This window comes from Lissotriton helveticus, chromosome 7 (assembly GCF_964261635.1).
Source record: "Lissotriton helveticus chromosome 7, aLisHel1.1, whole genome shotgun sequence".
NCBI classification, from domain to species: domain Eukaryota; kingdom Metazoa; phylum Chordata; class Amphibia; order Caudata; family Salamandridae; genus Lissotriton; species Lissotriton helveticus.
This window is the reverse complement of record NC_136068.1, coordinates 183,563,989-183,583,124: the sequence shown is the minus strand read 5'-3', so window position 1 is coordinate 183,583,124 and position 19,136 is coordinate 183,563,989. Positions and strand designations below refer to the sequence as shown.

The window sequence follows — 19,136 nt, the reverse complement described above, 5'->3', positions numbered from 1 at the left end:
GGAATAGCTTCATACCTGTAATTACAGTTCTCTCGAAGGGAATATCCATGATAGTCATAATCAACCCTCCATCCTCCGTGGTGGAGCAGACAGAAGTAATAATGGGACGTATACATATCATGACTCATCGCCTCAAAAAGAACTGAGGTAACTGCCTCTAGCTAACCATGATGGGATATTGGAGGCCTCTGGGTTCTTAAAGATAACACAACAATTTTCAACTCTTATAATGACAGACTATAGGGCTACACTGTCCTATGCTCTTTCGTTTCTATACTCTACTAAAAAGGGTCTGTGACAGACATTTGTATTGTTTTACAAAGACATTGTGCATTTATATACATATGTAGTTCTCCTGGCACCTTTTTTTATCTACACTGTGACCATCTCCTATGGGCCGCATAATATTTTTCTTTCCTAAGTGACTCTGCAGGCCTTCCTAAAGAAAGGGAAACATCTACACTTAAGAAAAAATATTGGAAAAAGTGCTCTGAGGTCCCTGCATGTGGGCAGGACTATTCAGTGCTTGTGACTATCATGGAAATCCCCTAAAAGAACTGGAATTATAGGTAAGGAACTACTCCTTGCTTCCTATCTTTGGAGTTCGAGAGTGCCTGTGTTCCAGTACCTTGACGAATAGCTGCTGAAGTCAAGCTTGCTGCAATCCGGCGTAGACCATCTCAGGATAATACCTGAACTCCCCACATCATTGGAGTTCACTGTAAATGAGCTGATTTCCCACCTGAACTCCTCACAGAGCTTTCATTTGTGTGAGAGATCCTTTGTCCAGGACTTATTGGTTATGATCCTGATATTTTAGCATGTAGTCAACCTCCTTGCCACCTATGCCAGGTGGCACATGCAGGTCTTGCAGTGGGACCTGAAATCCAAGTGGGTCTAGCATCAAGGCCACCTTTCTGGACCCATGCAGGTCTCGAAGAAGATGACCCAAGATTTACAGTGGTGACTGACTGACTGGTCATAATTTGTCTTTTGGCAGGCGACTCACTCTTCCCCACTTGGATCCGACAGAGAGAATAGCTGCTTTGCTGCTCAGTTGAGGAGGTCATTTGAGGGATGTGAAGAACAGAGGACTCTGGTCTCCAGTGGAGGGCTAGCTTGACAACAACGTACTGGAGCCAACCGTTTGGCCCTGACAGTCTTCCTGATGTCATTCAGGGGAAGGCCAGTGAAGGTTCTACTGCCATGTGGTACTGCAACAAGCAGGGCAGAGTGGGGTTCTGGGGCCTGCAGCCTGAGGCTTTGTGTCTCTAGAAGTGGTTCAAGCAGCAGAACATCTTGCAGGTCCCAAACCACCTGGCGGGCCCCTGAATGCCTGAACGGACAATTTGAGCTGGAGTGGAGAATGCCACTGCCAAGAAAGCTCAGGATCAACTGTTTTGCACATTGCAGTTTCTGTGAGAGCACTTGTTGCAATACACATTCTGGCTGGAATAGGACAAGGAACTCTTGTACGCTTCCCTGCCACTACCTCTCCTGCCCCAAGTTTTACAGAAGATCAAGAACGGCTGGGCCCAAGTAACTGTAACTAGGCTGGATTTACCCATTAGTGTGAGGTACCTAGAGCTCCTGAGCATGAGCATCTGATCTCTGATAAAGCAGCCAGTTTGGCATGATGTCCTGTCTCAGCAATAGGAAAGAGTCCGTCACCCAAACTTCCGCACACTACGCCCACAAGAGTGGAGATTGAGAAGTGGCAATTAACTCCGTTTGACTAGCAATCTGAAGTGGTGGGTATCATACTTGTAGCCAAACTCCCTTCCACGAAATCCATCTACGTCCCGGACATTGACCCATTTCAAGTGAAGCTGTCAGACGTCTTTTTGTTTGCTTTGACTTTAGCCCAGCATGGCTTTGCAGTATTGACTGAAAAAGGTTATTTGTCAGTCATTTTGGCCTTTCTACGTTTGCCAGGCCAACTGTTTTTGTACAAATCATCAGTTGTGATGTGTTTTATTAAAAGGTTTGACACACATATTCCCCACCACACTGTTTGTGATACCCCAGTGGGACCTTCACTTGGTGTTGACATTCCTCAAACCCATTCATATTTGCTTGCTGTGCTTTTTTTTACTCTGAAAACTGTTTTCCTCATTATGTTTATGTCAGCTCCTTCCATGAATGAACTGTCGTTGCTTTCAGTGCAGCCACTAACTTCCTTGAAACGCGTGTCTACAGTTATCACTAACTACCATGTTTTTTTTGCTAATTTAGACTTTAACAAACACTGCTAAAAACCCAAAACAGGTAGCTGATAGGAGGCTGTCATTGCACCTAAGGTCTAGTCTGCAGCATCCCTTACGTCTCAAGAGGCCCCACAGAGATATGTCAGTGTACCTGTTTGATGCCTGCTGCAGCCGCTGGTGTCCCAGTATAGGCCATCTAGAGCTCAATCAGTGCACCTCAGTCCTGTCCTGGATAGTGGTAGGATTCCGCGGTTTGTGGCTGAACCTATCTATGGCGGCTTGGAGCTGGACACCATTGTAAATAAATTCTTCATATTACATGCCAGAAACCGGTCCTGGGAAGCTTGATTCCGGTCCAGGGAAGACATGACTTGGCAGTTCGGGCTGGACTGTTCCCATGAGGCACAGGTCAGACTGATTTGCATATGGCCATGTCTCAACTGGGGTGGCGGTGTGAGCTAAAGAACGGTGATGGATTAAACCCAGATCAGTTGACTGGGGGTGAGTGTTTGTATTGTCAACGCTCCGTCCATCACCACCTTTGGTTTTTCTTTGTTCGCCCTAAGTTGGCAGGGTATGCTCAGACGTGAGTTCCTTGCTCACTTTGCCACTGGAGTCAAGCAAGCCCGGCTGAAGACGGCTGTAATGCCAGAAACCGGTCCTGAGAAGCTTGATTCCGGTCCAGGGAAGACATGGCTTGGCAGTTCAGGCTGGACTGTTCCCATGAGGCACAGGGTCAGACTGATTTGCATATGGCCATGCCTGAACTGGGGTGGCGGAGTGAGCTAAAGAACGGTGATGGATTAAACCCAGATCAGTTGACTGGGGGTGAGTGTTTGTATTGTCAACGCTCCATCTATCACCACCTTTGGTTTTTCTGCATTCTCGGATGTTCCCTCAGATCTTCTTCAATGTACCTCACGTCTAATCTGCAGCATCCACTGGTGTCCAATATCAGCCTTCTTAGAGATCTGCCAATGTAACTCACCCCTGATGTTTAGCATACCCAGATATCACAATTCTGCCCCACAGACGTATATAAATGTAGCTCACTCCCGACATGAACATCCCTGTACTTACGAACTACTTCAACACACATCACACTTGTTCCTACACACTTATTCCTACAACATCTTCCAAAAGCACCATTACAAAGACACCACGGACTACTTCTGTGTCATTGTTGGTTTTAAGGATATTTTGAAGTCTTACTACTGCTCCACTGAGCTCCTACAATGTACCTCCCTCATGGACTGTACCATGCCCTGATATGCCAGTAAAAGACCCAGACAGCTCTGTCAATGTATCTCACTGGGGGTACACAATTCTCCGATGATGCAGTACCGAGGCCCCTACAAAACTCTGTCAGCGTGCAACAAACTACGTGACATAACACAACACCCCCTCCCCCCGTTCATCCGTGTGAGTTCGAATATTGTGTTTTCTCTGCCATGTTGTTAAATGCGGCTGGTATTCCACTGCCCTGTGCCAATGCCTGCTCTTGCAGTGGTGTCAGCGAAAAGGGCAAGTCTGGCTTTTTCTGAGCCTGGGAGTGGCTTTCCTGGGTCCCTCCCGCAGTCCCAAATCTTTCCTGTTATAGTCAAAACCGCTTTTCGCCTTCCCAGGGATAAATAAACACTCCGATCTGGCAAACAGGCTCGCGCCCGAGAGCTGGCACGGCCGGCTGCGGAAATAGGGAACAGATGTTTCCCCTGCTGGCAGGAGTGAGTGCCCAGGAGAGGGGCGGGAGCGGCAGAGTCACTCACTGAGTGCGGATCCGAGGGGGCGTGTGAGTAAACAGGGACCCAGGACAATCACTACGACTGACTAAAACATTGTCTGCCCAATAAACCGTGCTGAGGACAAAGTTCGTCTGGACAGATTTTTTTAAAACTAAATATCACCCGCTGGTTATCCCACTCAACTGGGGAGAGGATGTGGTTCGTCGGTTAAACTTTGGTGCTGGAAACCAGGGTTCCAGCCTCGGGGTCGCGTCTACATCCTGTGATTCTGGGCAAATCCCCGTGCCTGAATGTGTAATGTAAATACGGTGCTTATGTAAAGCGCTCCAATACCTTCGGATCGAGTTCGCGCTATATAAATATGCCACAAAAAAACCTGCCGTTCTTTCTTTCTCGCTCCATTTCCTTCCCCTTACTTAGTTTAACATCCTCTCTTCTTTCGCTCACGGTCTTTTCCGTTTACTGGCATTTTTTTTTCTTTTCCGTTTGTATCTCTTCCTTGTGTGACTCTACAACTTGTACATTTGCAATTATTTTCTGTTTGTATCTCTTCCTGTGTGACTTTACAACCTGTACATTTGCAATTTTTTCCGTTTGTATCTTTTATGTAACTCCTGTAATCCTAAATCTTTATGTGTGGCAACTGGTTCTTTTGTAAAGCGCTCTGACACCTTCGGGTGATGTTCGCGCTATATAAAATCGCATTAAATAAATAAATAAATAAATACATTTCAATTCTGACCATCGCATTACCTCATTTTGCTCCTCACTCCTCTTGTCATTCTTTTTAACCTGCCTCTGCTTTTTATCCACCTTGGTCCACCTTTCACATTCCCTCTTCTTTTCTCCCTCCTTTTCAATACCCTTTCCCTGTATTATCTTCAGTTTCTACTCAATATTCCGTTCTTTCTTTCTTAACGTTCGCGCTCTTTTCTTCCCTCTCTCTTTCTCTCCATAAACTTTTATGCGCTCTCCTCTCTGAACTAGATACAGTCCCATAGGATTGATGCCTCCGTCCGCGCATGCGCACGTCGCGCGACGGGCCCCCCTCTCCTGCGCATGCGCCGTGTCCCTGCCACCTCGCTGGCTGCCTCAGTGGTGCAGCCTCGGCAGTGATGCCTGACCCCCGCGCGCGCATGAGGGCACCCCAGTGATTCCGTGTGCCCGGTATGAGGGTGGCGCCTGTAACAGAGGCGGGGGGCGGGCTGGGGCTGGGGCGTGGGTTTTGGTCCGGGGACTTCGAGGTATGTCCGGGAGCACCGACTGTCGGAGAGAGGAGCTAGTCAGCCTGTCTTAAGTTCTGACCCGCAGCGTTAAGTTTGATAAACTCCTGGGAGCGGGCCAGCTGCCCGGTGGTTTTGACTGGCAGTGATTATGGCTCTCATGGGGTTGAATAGGCTATACTTATAACACACAGGGCAAGCTGCGGGTTTTAACTGACTGATGGCTGTGACTCGCAGGGGGTTGGTTTATTTATGTTCTGATTCTGGCCCATGAGCCTGACCCGAGCCTGAGAGATGACCTTTGGTGTCTTGCTGCCTCGTGGTTCTGACCCCTAGAACGCACATGGTTGACATAGTAATCCCTTAAATGGATTGGGTAAACCCTATAGGTACACCCAACCCATGAAGCAACCAAGCAACCCATGGTTTTGTTATACTGTGTCTGTACCATGATTCTGACCAGCAGGGCCTAGCTGCAACATGGTATTTAGAGCCCCCGTGGATCTTACTCCGTGGGAAGCCGGCCCATGATACTGATTTACACTTGTTTGTCTGGGCCAGGGTTCTGCCCCCATAGGGGTATGCCGTCCTGGGTGCTGAGCCTTAGGCTGATCTGCTCAGTTCTTATGCACATGAGTAGCTCGTGGAGGGTTATGGTATATATCGTTTAACTAGTGTGGGGGTCTCACCCGACCTTTGTTTTGATGTGGAATTAGCTGGTTCTTGGTTTTGACCCTAGTACTTAGCTGGTACACTTTCTTACTAAGGACTCTCAATTTGTTTAATCCCATGCACACACAAAGAAACTTGTAGCAATAGTAATTATTTTGCATATAACTGATGCAGTTCTTGCTAATCAGCGTGCGGGGATCTGATTGTGAAGTTTTTCTTTAATATCTTTGCAGGACACTGAAATTACTGTTTAGATTTGAAGATTGCCCGTTTTCAACCACTTTTTGGAATTTGTCCTGGATAGTGGTAGGATTCCGGGGTTTGTGGCTGAACCTATCTATGGCGTTTTGGAGCTGGACACCATTCTTCATATTACATTGTTTTTGCAAGCACATCCTTGATTAGAGCAGTTTCCTGATGCCCCACCCTAACTGCGAAAGCCTGAGATGATGGTTGGGGTCTTCCCCTTTGCACCTGGGATGGAATGCTGAGCAATAGATGCTTTTGGTGATTTGTCTGAGGCTTCCTTCTGTTGGACATAGAAGGAGAACTCCTTTGCCACCTGCTCCATTTAACCAGGCAGATTGCCCTCTGGGATTGAGAACTGGCTTTGCATTGACTGCATTGATCCAATGGAGGAGCTCAGCGAAGAAGAATTGCTCTGCTTCCTACGTGCAGAAGGAGGGAAAGCCAAAAACTCTGAGCTGCTTGCCCGATACCAATCACTTATCAACCATGTAGACCCCCAACTGCGAGGTATGGTTTTAAAATGGTGGGTGCTTCTAAGTGGGTATTGGCACCTCATTCTCTCTTCTGTCCTCTTCTTATTCCTAAACTCTTTCAGTCTGTTTGCCTCGCCCCTCCCATTCCTTTGGCAGTCGTCAGACTTCTGCATAGCTTGTTAGTTTCCTTTCCTGAGTGCTTTTGAGTGTGACGCCCGTGCAGTGAACATCCAAGCAGCGGGTGTTACTGGTAAGTTGTTTAGCATTTTAGGCAAAAGTTGATGTTTAAACAATACTTTGTTTTTCTGTATCTTTTGTGGGACTCGCTGCTTTAGATTTCAGCCTGAGTGCCCCCTGAAAGACGTTTGAGTTAACAAGCAGTGTACTGTTTTTCCAAGGCCCAGATAATTGGAAGCTTGAGCTGTCTGTTTATCTGTAGTGTGACTCCCAACACTCCACTCACTGGTCTGTTAGTTTTGTCATCAAAATCTTTGTTTTGTTTGAGTGAATCCTATGTAGGATATTGTGGCAGTCTGTAACTGTCTCTTCTCTAGGGCCTTTGGATAGTGTGTGTGAGTTTTTTTCCCCCAAAGACTTAGCATTGTGTGTTGGGGGTGTATCTTCGTTTAGAACAGTTGGACAATGTGTTTGCGTGCTTCTGTCTCTGTTAAGACCAAGGGCTGTCTGTTAGTGAATGTCATGTGTGGCAAGCTATAGCGTGCAGGAAATGTAAGCAGTTCAAAAGATGGTCTCTTCTGTAGGGCCTTTCAACTGTGACAGTAGGTCTCTTTAGGACCCCCTCTGCACTTATTGTGGCGCTTTTGAGTGGTGCACAAGCAGGTCTCTTCGATATAACGTTTGCACAGTAGTAGTTGTTCTCTGTAGGGGGTTTCCAGGGGATTTGGGTGGACAGGTAATCTCTTGTATGGCTTCCAGCAGAAACAAATTTGGGTAAGATTGAATTTAAGGTCGCCCCAAACTGCAGTTTTACCTTTGATGCCAGTGTGCTCTAGCAGGATAAAGACATTGGGACACATTAGGCAGCTCTTGCAGGTGCACCCAAATCCTACAACATGCTTATTTATCTACCTACTCATTCCTGATTTTCACCAGTCTCTTAGCTGTTCCTGCTTCGGTATCATGTATCTTTATTCTTTTTTTTTTTCTCACCAAACCTTTTGCTTGTGGCTCCTCCCCCCTGCATATTAACCAACCTCAGTGCCTAAACAATACATATATCTTCAATTACCTTCGGATTACAGCAGCCAGACATCGATGCATAACTGTTTAGGCTCTGAAATGTAGAAGTGAAGAATATTTGTAACATGAACAGTGGTATGGCGAGGAGTGCGAAAAGTGAATACCTGCAGAGAAAGGGATATTTTTGGTAGCAAGATTTAAGGAGAGAGAATAATGTGAAGGTTCAGTTGGAGAAGGCTTATTTGCAAACCGTATATTATGCATATCCTTTGACCAGATGCTCTTCACAATTTTTCTTTGATGCTTTAGTGAATGGTAGTTTTTATTTTGATGGTTCAGTGTCGTCCTGCATGAAGGAATGCAAGGTACCTTGGTGTACAGATCTGTTCTTTGATGATAATTATAGTACCGATTGATCATTTGAGGTACAGCATGGCATGAACCCTAAAAAATGCATGAAATATGTTATCATTTCGTTGGCATAGGAAACTGCCACACACAATTGGTATTTTTCACCTATGATGGCGGTGTAAGGGCAGCTCAGGATGCACCTGGCATGTAATGGCTCTTGGGTTTCCAACCAGTAGCTCGTGAGCTATTGTAGCTCTCCATTTACCTCTGAGTAGCTCACCTTTGTGCAGCCTTGCTTATTAAATTAGAACGCTTTTGCTTGATTGAATATATTGTACATATACGTTTTCAAAAAATTGTACAGCACTAATAATTTTAGGATAAATGGCTGAACGGGGCCAAGTGAAGTTGTATCGGTATATCGTAGTGATTCATGGGCAATGCAGGCTGCGCCTAGAAGTTTGATGCTATCCCCAGGCACTTATAGTTGTAGCTAGGTATAAGATTTCAGTCTCCAGCATAGCATGGAAGTAATTTACCATATGTTGGTTCATGGCTTTTGAAGCTATACTTAGCATACAAGATTGCAGAGACACTTAAGAGTCTTGACTTGAGTGCTGTACTTCAGTTTACAAAGGCTGCGCTCAGCCTTATTTATAATGACTGTACCTTTTATATGAAGTTATATTTGGCATGTTTTGCACACAATATGAGGATGTGCCCAACTGTACGATATCAGAACCTGACATAGGGTCACTGTACCTTGGAATAGGAGGCTGCAGCAGGCAGATGATTCTATAACCAACATATGTATCAGAACACAGTAAACAAGGCTGTACCTCAGCGTGATAGCAGAACCCAACATAAGATGACAGTACCTGGGTGTGTAGGTGTACCTAGTAGGTGAGGGTATGCCTTGCAGTTAATCTAGCTGTATATAGGCCTATGCCTGGTCGCTCAGCATAAAGTTCTTTCTGTCATATGAAGCCACCTGGGCATGTGAAGCTGTGCTGCACCTATTAATATGAGGATATACCTGTACAAACAATGGCTTTACAGGGCATGAGGGCTTATGGTGGCAGACCCTGACATGTACTGATGTCCTTGGCATATGAGGCACAGCCTGGCACGCCAGGCTTTAATTTACTTGTCGTATAAAATAAGTACGAAGGCTTTTGAGGCTACCCCAAATATGATATCGGAAGGTTGTGCGCGCTATTTAATGGCAAATGTATTAGCCAGTGTTTGACGTTTCCCTTTCATATTGCTGCTGCAAGCCTGCCATAAAACACTAGCAAACTAGGCATATTGAAAGTCAGATATTTATTTACTAATGTTCTCTTCTGTTTGTGATAATGTTAACACTGACACAATTTGCCTCCTCTCTATATTCATCACACTCCGAGCATGTAACAACTCTACACTGATCCTCATCTCCACGTCAAACAGGGTAAACCTTTGATTATCTTATACACATGCCAGCAACGTTTCAAACTGATGCTGTCTTCAGATCAGGACATTGATCTGAACACTTGACATGATTTCAGGGGAAATTCTTGATTAGAACATTAAATGTTGGGAGCTCCATCGAAGACTTTTGCATGACAGAGGGCAGTGGCTCCGTGGATCTTCTGCACCAGAATTCCAATGCTTGTCTTTCTGTTTCCTCCTTTGTGATTTGGGATATCCTGCCATTGGTGGGTGGAATATTATAATGTTTTAGTCCTTCAGCTTCTGGCTTTCCCAGTCATAAAAGAACCCACCCTCTTTAAAAACCCTCTCTTGAGGCTTGCGTACAAAAAGTGCCTGAAAGACTGAGAGTTTTCTTCAGAAGGCTACAGTGCCATATATAGATGGTTTGCAAAGCACCATGTCAGTAATGAACAATGCTTGCTACCTCCTTTTGCTTTCTGAGTTTTGAATGGGCTTTGGTCTACACTGTTGTCTCCATTTCTTTCGTGGATAGTACCGGTCTCGTTTAACCTCTTACCAATTGACTGCCAACAATGAAGGTGTCTTTACTCACACTTGTGCATTTGATTCTTGTTGTAGCACATCACCGCCAAACCTTCAAGGAGATCATCAACAAAGTGGCTGTGGTAAAACAGGAAGATGTAAGTATGCCTCATCACTGTTTCATCCTCTCCATTCCAGCTTTGAGTAGCAAAACATCACCATCTCTCCTAGCACTGCAGGTGTGAGTATGAATAGAGCCCCTCCACATGTTGGTACTAGTAGTGCCCTTTCCATTCCACTCCACCTTTACATCTTTGAGTACCACAAGCTTCCAGTGCATCAATGCTTACCAGATTGGTCGCCTCACAGCCGCGCTGGCAAAAGATCCTTGTGGAGAGGCCAGGCAGAAGTGCAGAGCGGAAGAATCTTAGTAGCAACTTCCCAGACCTACGGCTATCAAAGGGAGATACCCACTTGAAAGTGGTAATCATGACCAAGAGCCTTGGGTGGATCCGTTTTTTTCTGTAATGTCCTCCTCCGAAAGGAGTGGAGGGTGGCAGGAAGGGTGGAGGAGTTAATCTCGCGTTTACGTTCAGGCATGATCAGTAGCAAAGAAGTCAAATCTCTTGAAGTTGCCCTAGGATAATAATCCATCTGCTCCATTCTTATAGTTGAAAGATGTGTAGCCATGATTTTAATCCATCGTGACAAACCATCTTATGCCACAGAAAACTAGAGCTGAATATGTGGTTGCAAAGTATTGTCGACTGGTTGCACTCGGCCACCCTATGTATACCTGGTGAACTAGGCTCTGGAACAGTCTCTTTTAAAAAAAAAAAATATAACTGTTTTATTTAGCCTTTTCAAAAAAGAACATGACACAATATATTTCAAAATGAAGCAGTGAGAATTACATAAAATGGAAAGCACGGCCTGAGCCCCCCACCCAGGCAGTTAGCAACCATTAATTACAGTGTCACTCAGAGCGTATACAGAAAAACATCATTCCCTTCAAACGACTCCAATACAATACTATCAGCAAGTTGGAAAGTTAGTTCCTGATGAGCCTCTGTCGTTGTCAGATTTGGACATGTTGTACATATCAAAAGCAGTTCTAGACTTCATGTGGAGCCCTCCCACCAGTTGCAGGCCTCGTATGTAAGTCGTTAAGGGGCGTCATATGACATTGAACTTGCCAGTCAATCCAGTATAACAGCAGTTAATTTTTCTATGGCGTAATGTGACCAGATCTTTTTCCACCAAATATTCAGAGAAGGGGGTAGACTGTTTCCACATCTGGGCCACACACAGTCGTGCGTCTAACAGTAAGTGAGAAAACAGGCGGCTCTGTGGGGGTCTTTGAAGGAAAAAACCTATCTGCCCCAGGACCCCCAAAGAGGATGATTAGTAGATCAAGCGGTAGCAAGAGATTCATGATGGTCTGTATTGTGCTTTGGATCTCCACCCCAAAAGTACAGATCAGTGGGTAGGACCACCAAGTGTGCAAAAATGTGCATCGTTCACTACACTCCTTCCAACATAGGTCGGAGCCCCTGAACATCTTTGCAAGTCTGATGGACATGAGGTACTAACGAGTCAGTATCTTATAAGCATTCTCTGTGTAACTACCCCCTCCCCCACCTCTTCCTTCCTTCATCCTTTGCCTACCTCCCCTATTCCTTTCCTCTCTCCCTTGAATTTCTCTCCCCCTGCCTGCTTTGTATAACCTTATGCCTATGCTCCGCTTAATCTCCCTCCCCGTTACCCCTGTACATTATTTACCCCCTTACCCTTCTACACGCCTTGAACCAACGGATGTAACCTGTAACCAATGTACCTTCTGTAACAATGTGTAACTTGTAACCTATGTAACTCTCCTCATGTAAAGCTATATATAAACTCAAGTAAATAAATAAAAAAGAACTAATGCAAATCGAAGACTTAGCCGCTCTCTGCCATATTGCACCCCATGTGTCGTCAGAATCTCGACATCCAGTTCCTTTTCCCATTGTAGCACAAAGCGTGTTTTTTTTTTTTAGAGGGACGAATTAAAGAATGAATTGGTACAGCCACGATATGCCTCTATGGGAGTAGGCTTACGCTGGAGGGCCTGTCGTGTCGAGAGCGTGTAGAGTGTAGGCCCTGGCTTAACCAATAGGTGTTTTGCCTGGTCAGTGTTATGTTGTAAACATTTATTAAGCACTTGATTACCCATGAGGGTGTCTTGGCGCTAGTCACAGTATGGCAATGATGTACTGAGTTAAGAAGACCTATAGTTGAGAGTTGATTAGCCAGGTTTTGAGGGATTTTCTGAACTTAGTGGCCATGTCTCTCCATGAACCTAAGTCACCATCGTCTTAAAAAGCCACATAGAGCAGGGGATCAGCCCTGCATCCAGTTAAAAGAGCCTGGATTGACCCAGCCTGGCGGGAAGTTTGGGTTATGTGTCAGGGGGGTAAGCTGGAAGGGATAGCATGGAAATGCTCTACTTAATTTCAGGAATAATCTCCTTTTGAGTTTGCAAACCGTAGCTAATTTTAATTCCTTTAAGTACTCCATGAAATGTTATTTGGTCTTTTAGGTGCTATTTTTGTCTGCTCTTGGTTCTTAATGGCAATAAGCCGGGGGGGGGTGTTGTGTGTTGAATTAATGATAATAATAATAGGATTACTGATTGAAGCATTTCTGTAACTAGTTTCGCAGTGCGTGCCTTGAGCTACCTTTGACGAGGCAAGCCTTGAAAAACCCTAAAACATTTACTTAACCTGCAGGTCTAGGGATTTAAATATTCTGCTCAACCTGATTCTAAAGCTCTAAGCCCATATACTGGTTTCATATTATGTGATCGTGGGCAAATATTTTAATTCACTGAGCCGCCATTTTCTTCTTTATCGCATACGAGAGCACCTCCAATTACCAAGTTCAGCATATCTGCTGTACAAACAACAATTTTGCTTGATCTAATAGATTAAACGTTTGCTCCATGTAGAATACACATTTATCCACATACAGGATACACATGACCTGACTTGCTTCTTAGTTTCCTTAACTGCATTGTCATCAGGGTGGGAGAAGGAATGTTTCTCAAATCATGTTTAAAAACTATCACTTTTAATAAATAGATACCTGAAGCATGAAGTGATAGCACACTTATTTGCAATCAGCAGATTTTCCATGGAAATTGCCACCACATTTCCCACTGACGTGGCTTTACTGCTAAAACTATATAGTGTACAATGTTTGAAAATCAAGTTTCTGCAAACTAGTCATTTGCACATCACCAAGTGTTCTGATTCTACTTAAATCTTTGTTTGCATCACACTTCTGAATCATAAATAAAAAATATTTAGTATTTTCTGATATATTCTGAATTACTCGTACAATTCATTTACAAGCTGTTTAAATATTCTGTGTTAGAAAAAAAACTGACATCTATCAACCTTCTTTTTCACAATGATTGTCAGACAAAAACCTCCAGGATAAGAGAAGAAACAATTAGTAAAAAGAAAAACTGGCCTTTGACCTGTGTCCTTGAACAGATAGCAAATGTGTCAAGATAAAAGCAAGATTTAAAATCGTCTTCATTGCTCATTCACGTTCTGAATGAACGGAACGCATGTTCCTTGCAGCTTAAATTCATGCGCCAGAACGGGCGAGTAGGTGCTAAAAATAGCTAGACTTGATAAAATCTGATTCGCCATAGAGTGTGGGCGAGTAGATTTTTCGAGGCATGCTAGGGATGTCCAGTTGATTGAGCTTTCCATTTGTTGTGTTAATGTGTGACTTGTTCTTCTTAGGGCATTCATATTAATGAGAACTCAACGGAAACGAGTAGCATATGTGCCAAGAAATAATCCATGGCCATTCATGCTTTTGTGGAGGATGACAGGGTTGAGGCTGGTTGGGCTAGGACTCGTTCAATCACATGTCAGGCAAGCACATATGACTTGCCCTGCCCTTTTAGGCTTTCAGAGGAACTGGCATATTTAGAAAATGTCCTTTTATCTGTAGGGTGGTTAACTTGTGCTTGGAAGGAGATGTTCTCCGGGGTAATAACTCGCTGAATGCATCCACAGAGGTTGTAATCCTGGCATTTTCATCTGACGTATTTTCTGCGCTTCTGATGAAAATTGGTTTACCCTACTCACTGCCCTTCTCTTCTGAACTGGGAACGCTTATAAATGTTCTAAATTCCAATGTACATGTATTCTAAATACACAACAGCAGTTGCTAGAGCTGCTGCATGTGTGCACCTCCTGAACCATACTGTATGAGGTGTACATTTGGTCTAAAAATACAACCATAACCATATATTCGCATTAAGCACTCGGATGCTACATGCTAGCAATACTTAAATCCCAAGGAACATGTACGTTGCATGTGCTCTAGGTAGTGTGCCACTGGCACTCTCTTTCAAGCCGAGGTTTGCTAGCACAAAAAATGTATATTTTAAACTTCTGGTGTCACTGAATTTCTCTTTCAGGGAAATGTTGCACTTTGCTGTAGAACTGTTTCCTAGACATGCCGAATTAAGCTGTAAATGTACACAGGAAGTTGCTTGCCCCTGCTGCAGCGAATGAAGTGTTACTCGCACAGGAACTGCCCACTCCTCCCTTTGCACTGAATTTGCAGGCCTGATTGATGATAACGATGGAGGGTCACATTCCTGGAGGGTGTGCACACAGTATGAGGCAAGCATTCCTTAGCTGGAGGGAACTCCTAGTAAAAGGTCACAATATAAGATTGTGGAGGCCGGTTACACTGTGCCATTAGAAAAGCATCGCTTCACAGTAAGGATAGAGTGCATCAACCAGTCTCACATAAGAAAAGATGCGAGTGAAAACAGTCACTGTATTGAAACAAATCTGTACCATAGAGCACCTGCAGTGCAAGAAATTAAAACGAGCTTTGACAAAGCCAATAGGATTGGCTTGCGTTTGAGTCCTGACTAAAACAATAAAAACAGCCTTCTGCAGTGAAAATGCAAATCAAAAATAATTGCTTCCAGTATACAATGCATCAATGAGGGAAATAATTTAAATTGTAATAATTAAAAGTGCCTTTGAGATGTACAATAGTCCCTAATGCATTACTTTGCAAACACTACAAAGAGGCAGGAGGTGAGAGGGCAATAATCCTCTGGGTAAAGGTAAAGTACCCTCTATGTATCTTTTAATGAATTGGTAACAGTTGGTCTAGCAGACAGTGTAGGAAGGTTACAGGTCCCTAGGGTGGGTCTGGCTGTCACATGGCAGACTGATCCAGACCTCGAGGGTGCCCCTGTAAACAAGATGCACCTCTAAATTTATGTCGTTTTTTGCTGTGATATCTTCTTTGTTGATTTGATTTCTTTCCCTTTTTGTAGAGGGAAAAGTATGTGATCCTTAAGAAGCGGTATCAACCTCTTGTCGCAGACACAGCCACCACTGCTACACCAGTAGCCGCAGTGCCTGCTCCCATGTGCTCACGAGTGCAGCCACCAGGCCCTGGCCTGGTGCAATGGGAGGGCGAGAGTCGTGCCGCTAAGTCTACTGTCCAAGCTCCCAGTCCCCCAGCCGAACGAACTTCACCAAAGGAGAAACACCTTGGTGCCATTCCCCGCACCCAGGTGAAAGACTTTTCTGCAGTACTCCAATCACAACTCTCCTCCCAGGTAAGCATGCATGGAAATCATGGCACATGTGCATGTTCACTCTTGCTATAAGCTTAACGTTACATGTCTGTTTTTAATATGCACTGTACAAATGGGTAGCGTTTCGTTATTTTTAAATTTTATTTAGGAGTTTTGTGCAGTGCCGCATATCAGCTTGACTGTCTGGGAATTAACAACGGCTTCCATGATATATGAAGTCCACACAAATACGAGGTTTTGGCCACTATCTGATAATCATAATTCACTAGTGTTGTCATCCTGAAAATGTCTGTTTCCATGAGTTTCCTTGAGCATAGAAAATTGCAGTCTGCCCTCAAGTAGTGATTGAAGATATTCCAGATGGCCTAGATGCTGAATCGTCTGATTTCATATGTATGCCATCTGTAGGTTTGTTGAAGAATCGCGTACAAGTTGGCCTTTTATAGAGTCCTGTCTGGAGTACAACTAGGTGCAACCTTTGCTATGAGGCAGGGCCTTTCTTTCAGTAGGGTGTGTGTGTGAGACCTAGATTGGCCACCTGGGAGTATATAATCAATCCCAGGTGCATTAGGGGTGCGACAGGTGTGTTTGTCCGTTTTTTGTGCCCAGAGCAATTATGGATTACAGAAGGAGGCAAGAGGCTGGCACAGTCCTCTCTTTAATACAGATCGCTCGCATCTTATCGGAAAGGGGGCGTGGCAGGCATGAGCACAAGACCTTTAATAAACTCAGGCTTTCAAGTGTTGTACTTTAAATTAATTTATTTGTTTTTCTTTTTTGTAATTCAGTAGTGAAGCAATTGTAGATAAAAAGTTATGATAAAAGATTTACTTATTTATGCAGTCACTTATATACATGTTAAAAACATAGAATAATGTAACTATAAGTAATATGTAAATTTGTTAAGCTGAACTAACGAATATCTATATTTTTAAAAACATAATTATTATACACCTTTATACAAAGTTATAGACCTATGTAGGTACATATCTATAGTCCACATAAATGCTTATATACAGAGGGATATGCTGTATATTTATGTTTGCGTATGGTGGTTATGTGGGGAAGTGCCAATTCTTGAGTAGTCTTCTGAAGATAAGGTGGTTATCCGTGGCTCGTATGTTTGGGGGTAAAGAGCTCCATAGTTTGGCTGCCTGAACAGAGAAGGATGTTCCACCTGATTTTTTTCTCGTATGGTGGGATTTTGAGTCGTGGTGCCACTCTAGAGCGGAGGTTCCATTGTTGAATTTATTTGGTGATTTCATACCTAATGAAGAGCGGTCCTGTTCTATGTATCGCTTTGTGGGTGATACAAATCAGCTTGAACGTGGATCTTCTGGCAACCGGTAACCAATGCATGGCCTTCAAAGCAGGGGAGATGTGGGCTTGCAGCTTTATATGCAAGTAGTCTGGCAGCAGAGTTCTGAATCTATTGTTGGCTTTTCATTAGTCGTTAAAGGTGATCCGTGGTAGAGGCTATTGATGTAATTAAGTTTGGATAGAACAAGAGAGATGGTAATGTGGGCCTTGTGTGGAAATCCCAGATGGGGGGAAGATTCATCACAGAGTTTTTATAGTAACAAAGTTTGATCTTGCTAGTTTGTCCACTTGGGCTTTCGTTGATAGCTTGGGGTCCATGGTCATTCCAAGGTTTCTTACTTCCTTTGATACTTTAGGCGTTGTTCCCAGGCTATCAGGCCAGTCGGCGAGTGGGCAATAATTTTGCCAATTGCCAAACATAAGTATTTTGGAAGCATTCAATTTGAGATGGCTTCATGCCATCCATTGAACCACGGTTCTGAGACAACTAAAAACTGGGGAGTTTCCAATTTCTTTGGGGCATTCCAGTTGAAGAAGTATTTGCGTGTCATCTGCATATTTAAAGCATGTGAGGTGAAATTGATTGATTGGTGCCGGTAATGGCTTCATGTAGATGTTGAAAAGCTTGGGTGAGAAGATAGAACCTTGAGGGACCCCAGCCTTTGTGAAGTACGGTTTGGATGAGAAAGGGTAGGGTGTGGATGAAATGAGTTCTGTTGTGAAGGTAGGATGTGATCCAGTCTAAAGCAGTCACAGCTATGCCGGAGTTTTTAGAGTCTTTTTACCAAAGAGTCCAGGTCAACTGTGTCAAAGGCAGCCGAGAGGTCCAAGAGAAGTAGCGCAACAACTCCGTTGCGGTCAACTGTGTTCTTAAGGTCATCCTAGATGGCAGCGAGGGCAGATTCTCTGCCTCTTCCTGGACAGAATCCCATTTGAAAGTCTGAAAGTATGGCATTACCGTCAGTGAATTGTGGCATCTGGGCGAATGCTGCCCTTTCTATCAGTTTGCCCAGGAAAGGCCTATCTGTAATCGGTCTTTGGTTGTCCGGGTAAAGGGGGTCCAGGTTTTTTTCTTCAGTAATGGGCGTATGTATGACTTTTTGAGTTCTTCTGGAAATATTCCCGTAGTTAAGAAATTGTTGATTCTTCTTACAGGTGTGGCAGCAGAGGTTGTTAGAAGAATTGTCGTGAAGGTTTATTATGGACATGGGTCAGAAGGGCAGCCGGCAGGCCTGCTCTCTTTGACCAGGTCCATAAATTCATCCTGTGAAATTTGTTGGAATGAATGGAGAGGCTGAGTTAGAGTATTCTTGGATTGTTGTTTTGGAAAAGGTTTGATGCTGGTGCTTTTACTTTGTTTTAAATTTGAGTCCAACGTGTCTGCTTAGGCTATTTAATGATTTGCCAGTTTGTCTGTGAAATCTTAAGTAATAGTATGATCTCCTTCTAGGCAATTAGGTTTTCAAAATTCAGGGAGAATTTGATAGAATCCTTTATTTGCACATTTAGCATTTTGAGTTCCGTCTGAATAGCACCTTTTCTTAGATTTTTTGATAACTGACTTGTATAATCTGTTAAGTTTCTGTAGGCGAAGTTGGTTTTGAGCCAGGTACATTGCAGCTTTCTAATTAGTTTTTTTTATCTCTTTTACCTCAGCATTTATCCAAGGTGCTTGTTTTCTTTTGTTTTGTTGTCATTTTTAGTGGTATTAGGCTATCAAAAGCTTCCTGTAGCCACTTCTAAAGTTTTTTAATAGAATTTATTGTGTCTAGTTCTGTACTGGATGTTAGTTGTGTTTCTAAGTGTTCCAAATTGAGTTTGTTCCACAGCTGATAGGTGGATGCATGTTAGCTGGTTTTAGGTGCATTACTTTGGGTTGGGTTGTGTTGGAAAGCAAGCAAATGGTGGTCTGACCATGTGACTGTAGTCATTGTTTGAGAGGTTACTAGTTCTGTATTTGCAAAAATTAGATCTAGTATGTGTCCAGCGATGCGTGTGGATTTGTAGACGATCTGATGCAGGTTCAGTGCGTCAGGCCAGTGATGATTGTTTTCGGATAGGGCATAATGGGTTTGTCAAACCTAATTTTGAGGTCACCCAGAATGCACAGG

At 43.9% G+C, this 19,136-nt stretch overlaps 1 protein-coding gene across 1 annotated transcript in view; it reads left to right on the top strand.

Annotated features, from left to right (window-relative positions):
- The first annotated feature begins 5,009 nt into the window (after positions 1-5,009).
- The window catches only part of LOC144768330 (ankyrin repeat domain-containing protein SOWAHC-like), a 50,460-nt gene continuing 36,333 nt past the window's right edge, over positions 5,010-19,136 (top strand). Inside the window, exons 1-4 of the mRNA XM_078651908.1 lie at positions 5,010-5,116; positions 6,078-6,600; positions 10,170-10,231; positions 15,439-15,726. Coding sequence (XP_078508034.1) covers positions 6,477-6,600; positions 10,170-10,231; positions 15,439-15,726 — 474 coding nt within the window. The 5' untranslated portion in view covers positions 5,010-5,116; positions 6,078-6,476. The remainder of the gene's footprint in view (positions 5,117-6,077; positions 6,601-10,169; positions 10,232-15,438; positions 15,727-19,136) is intronic.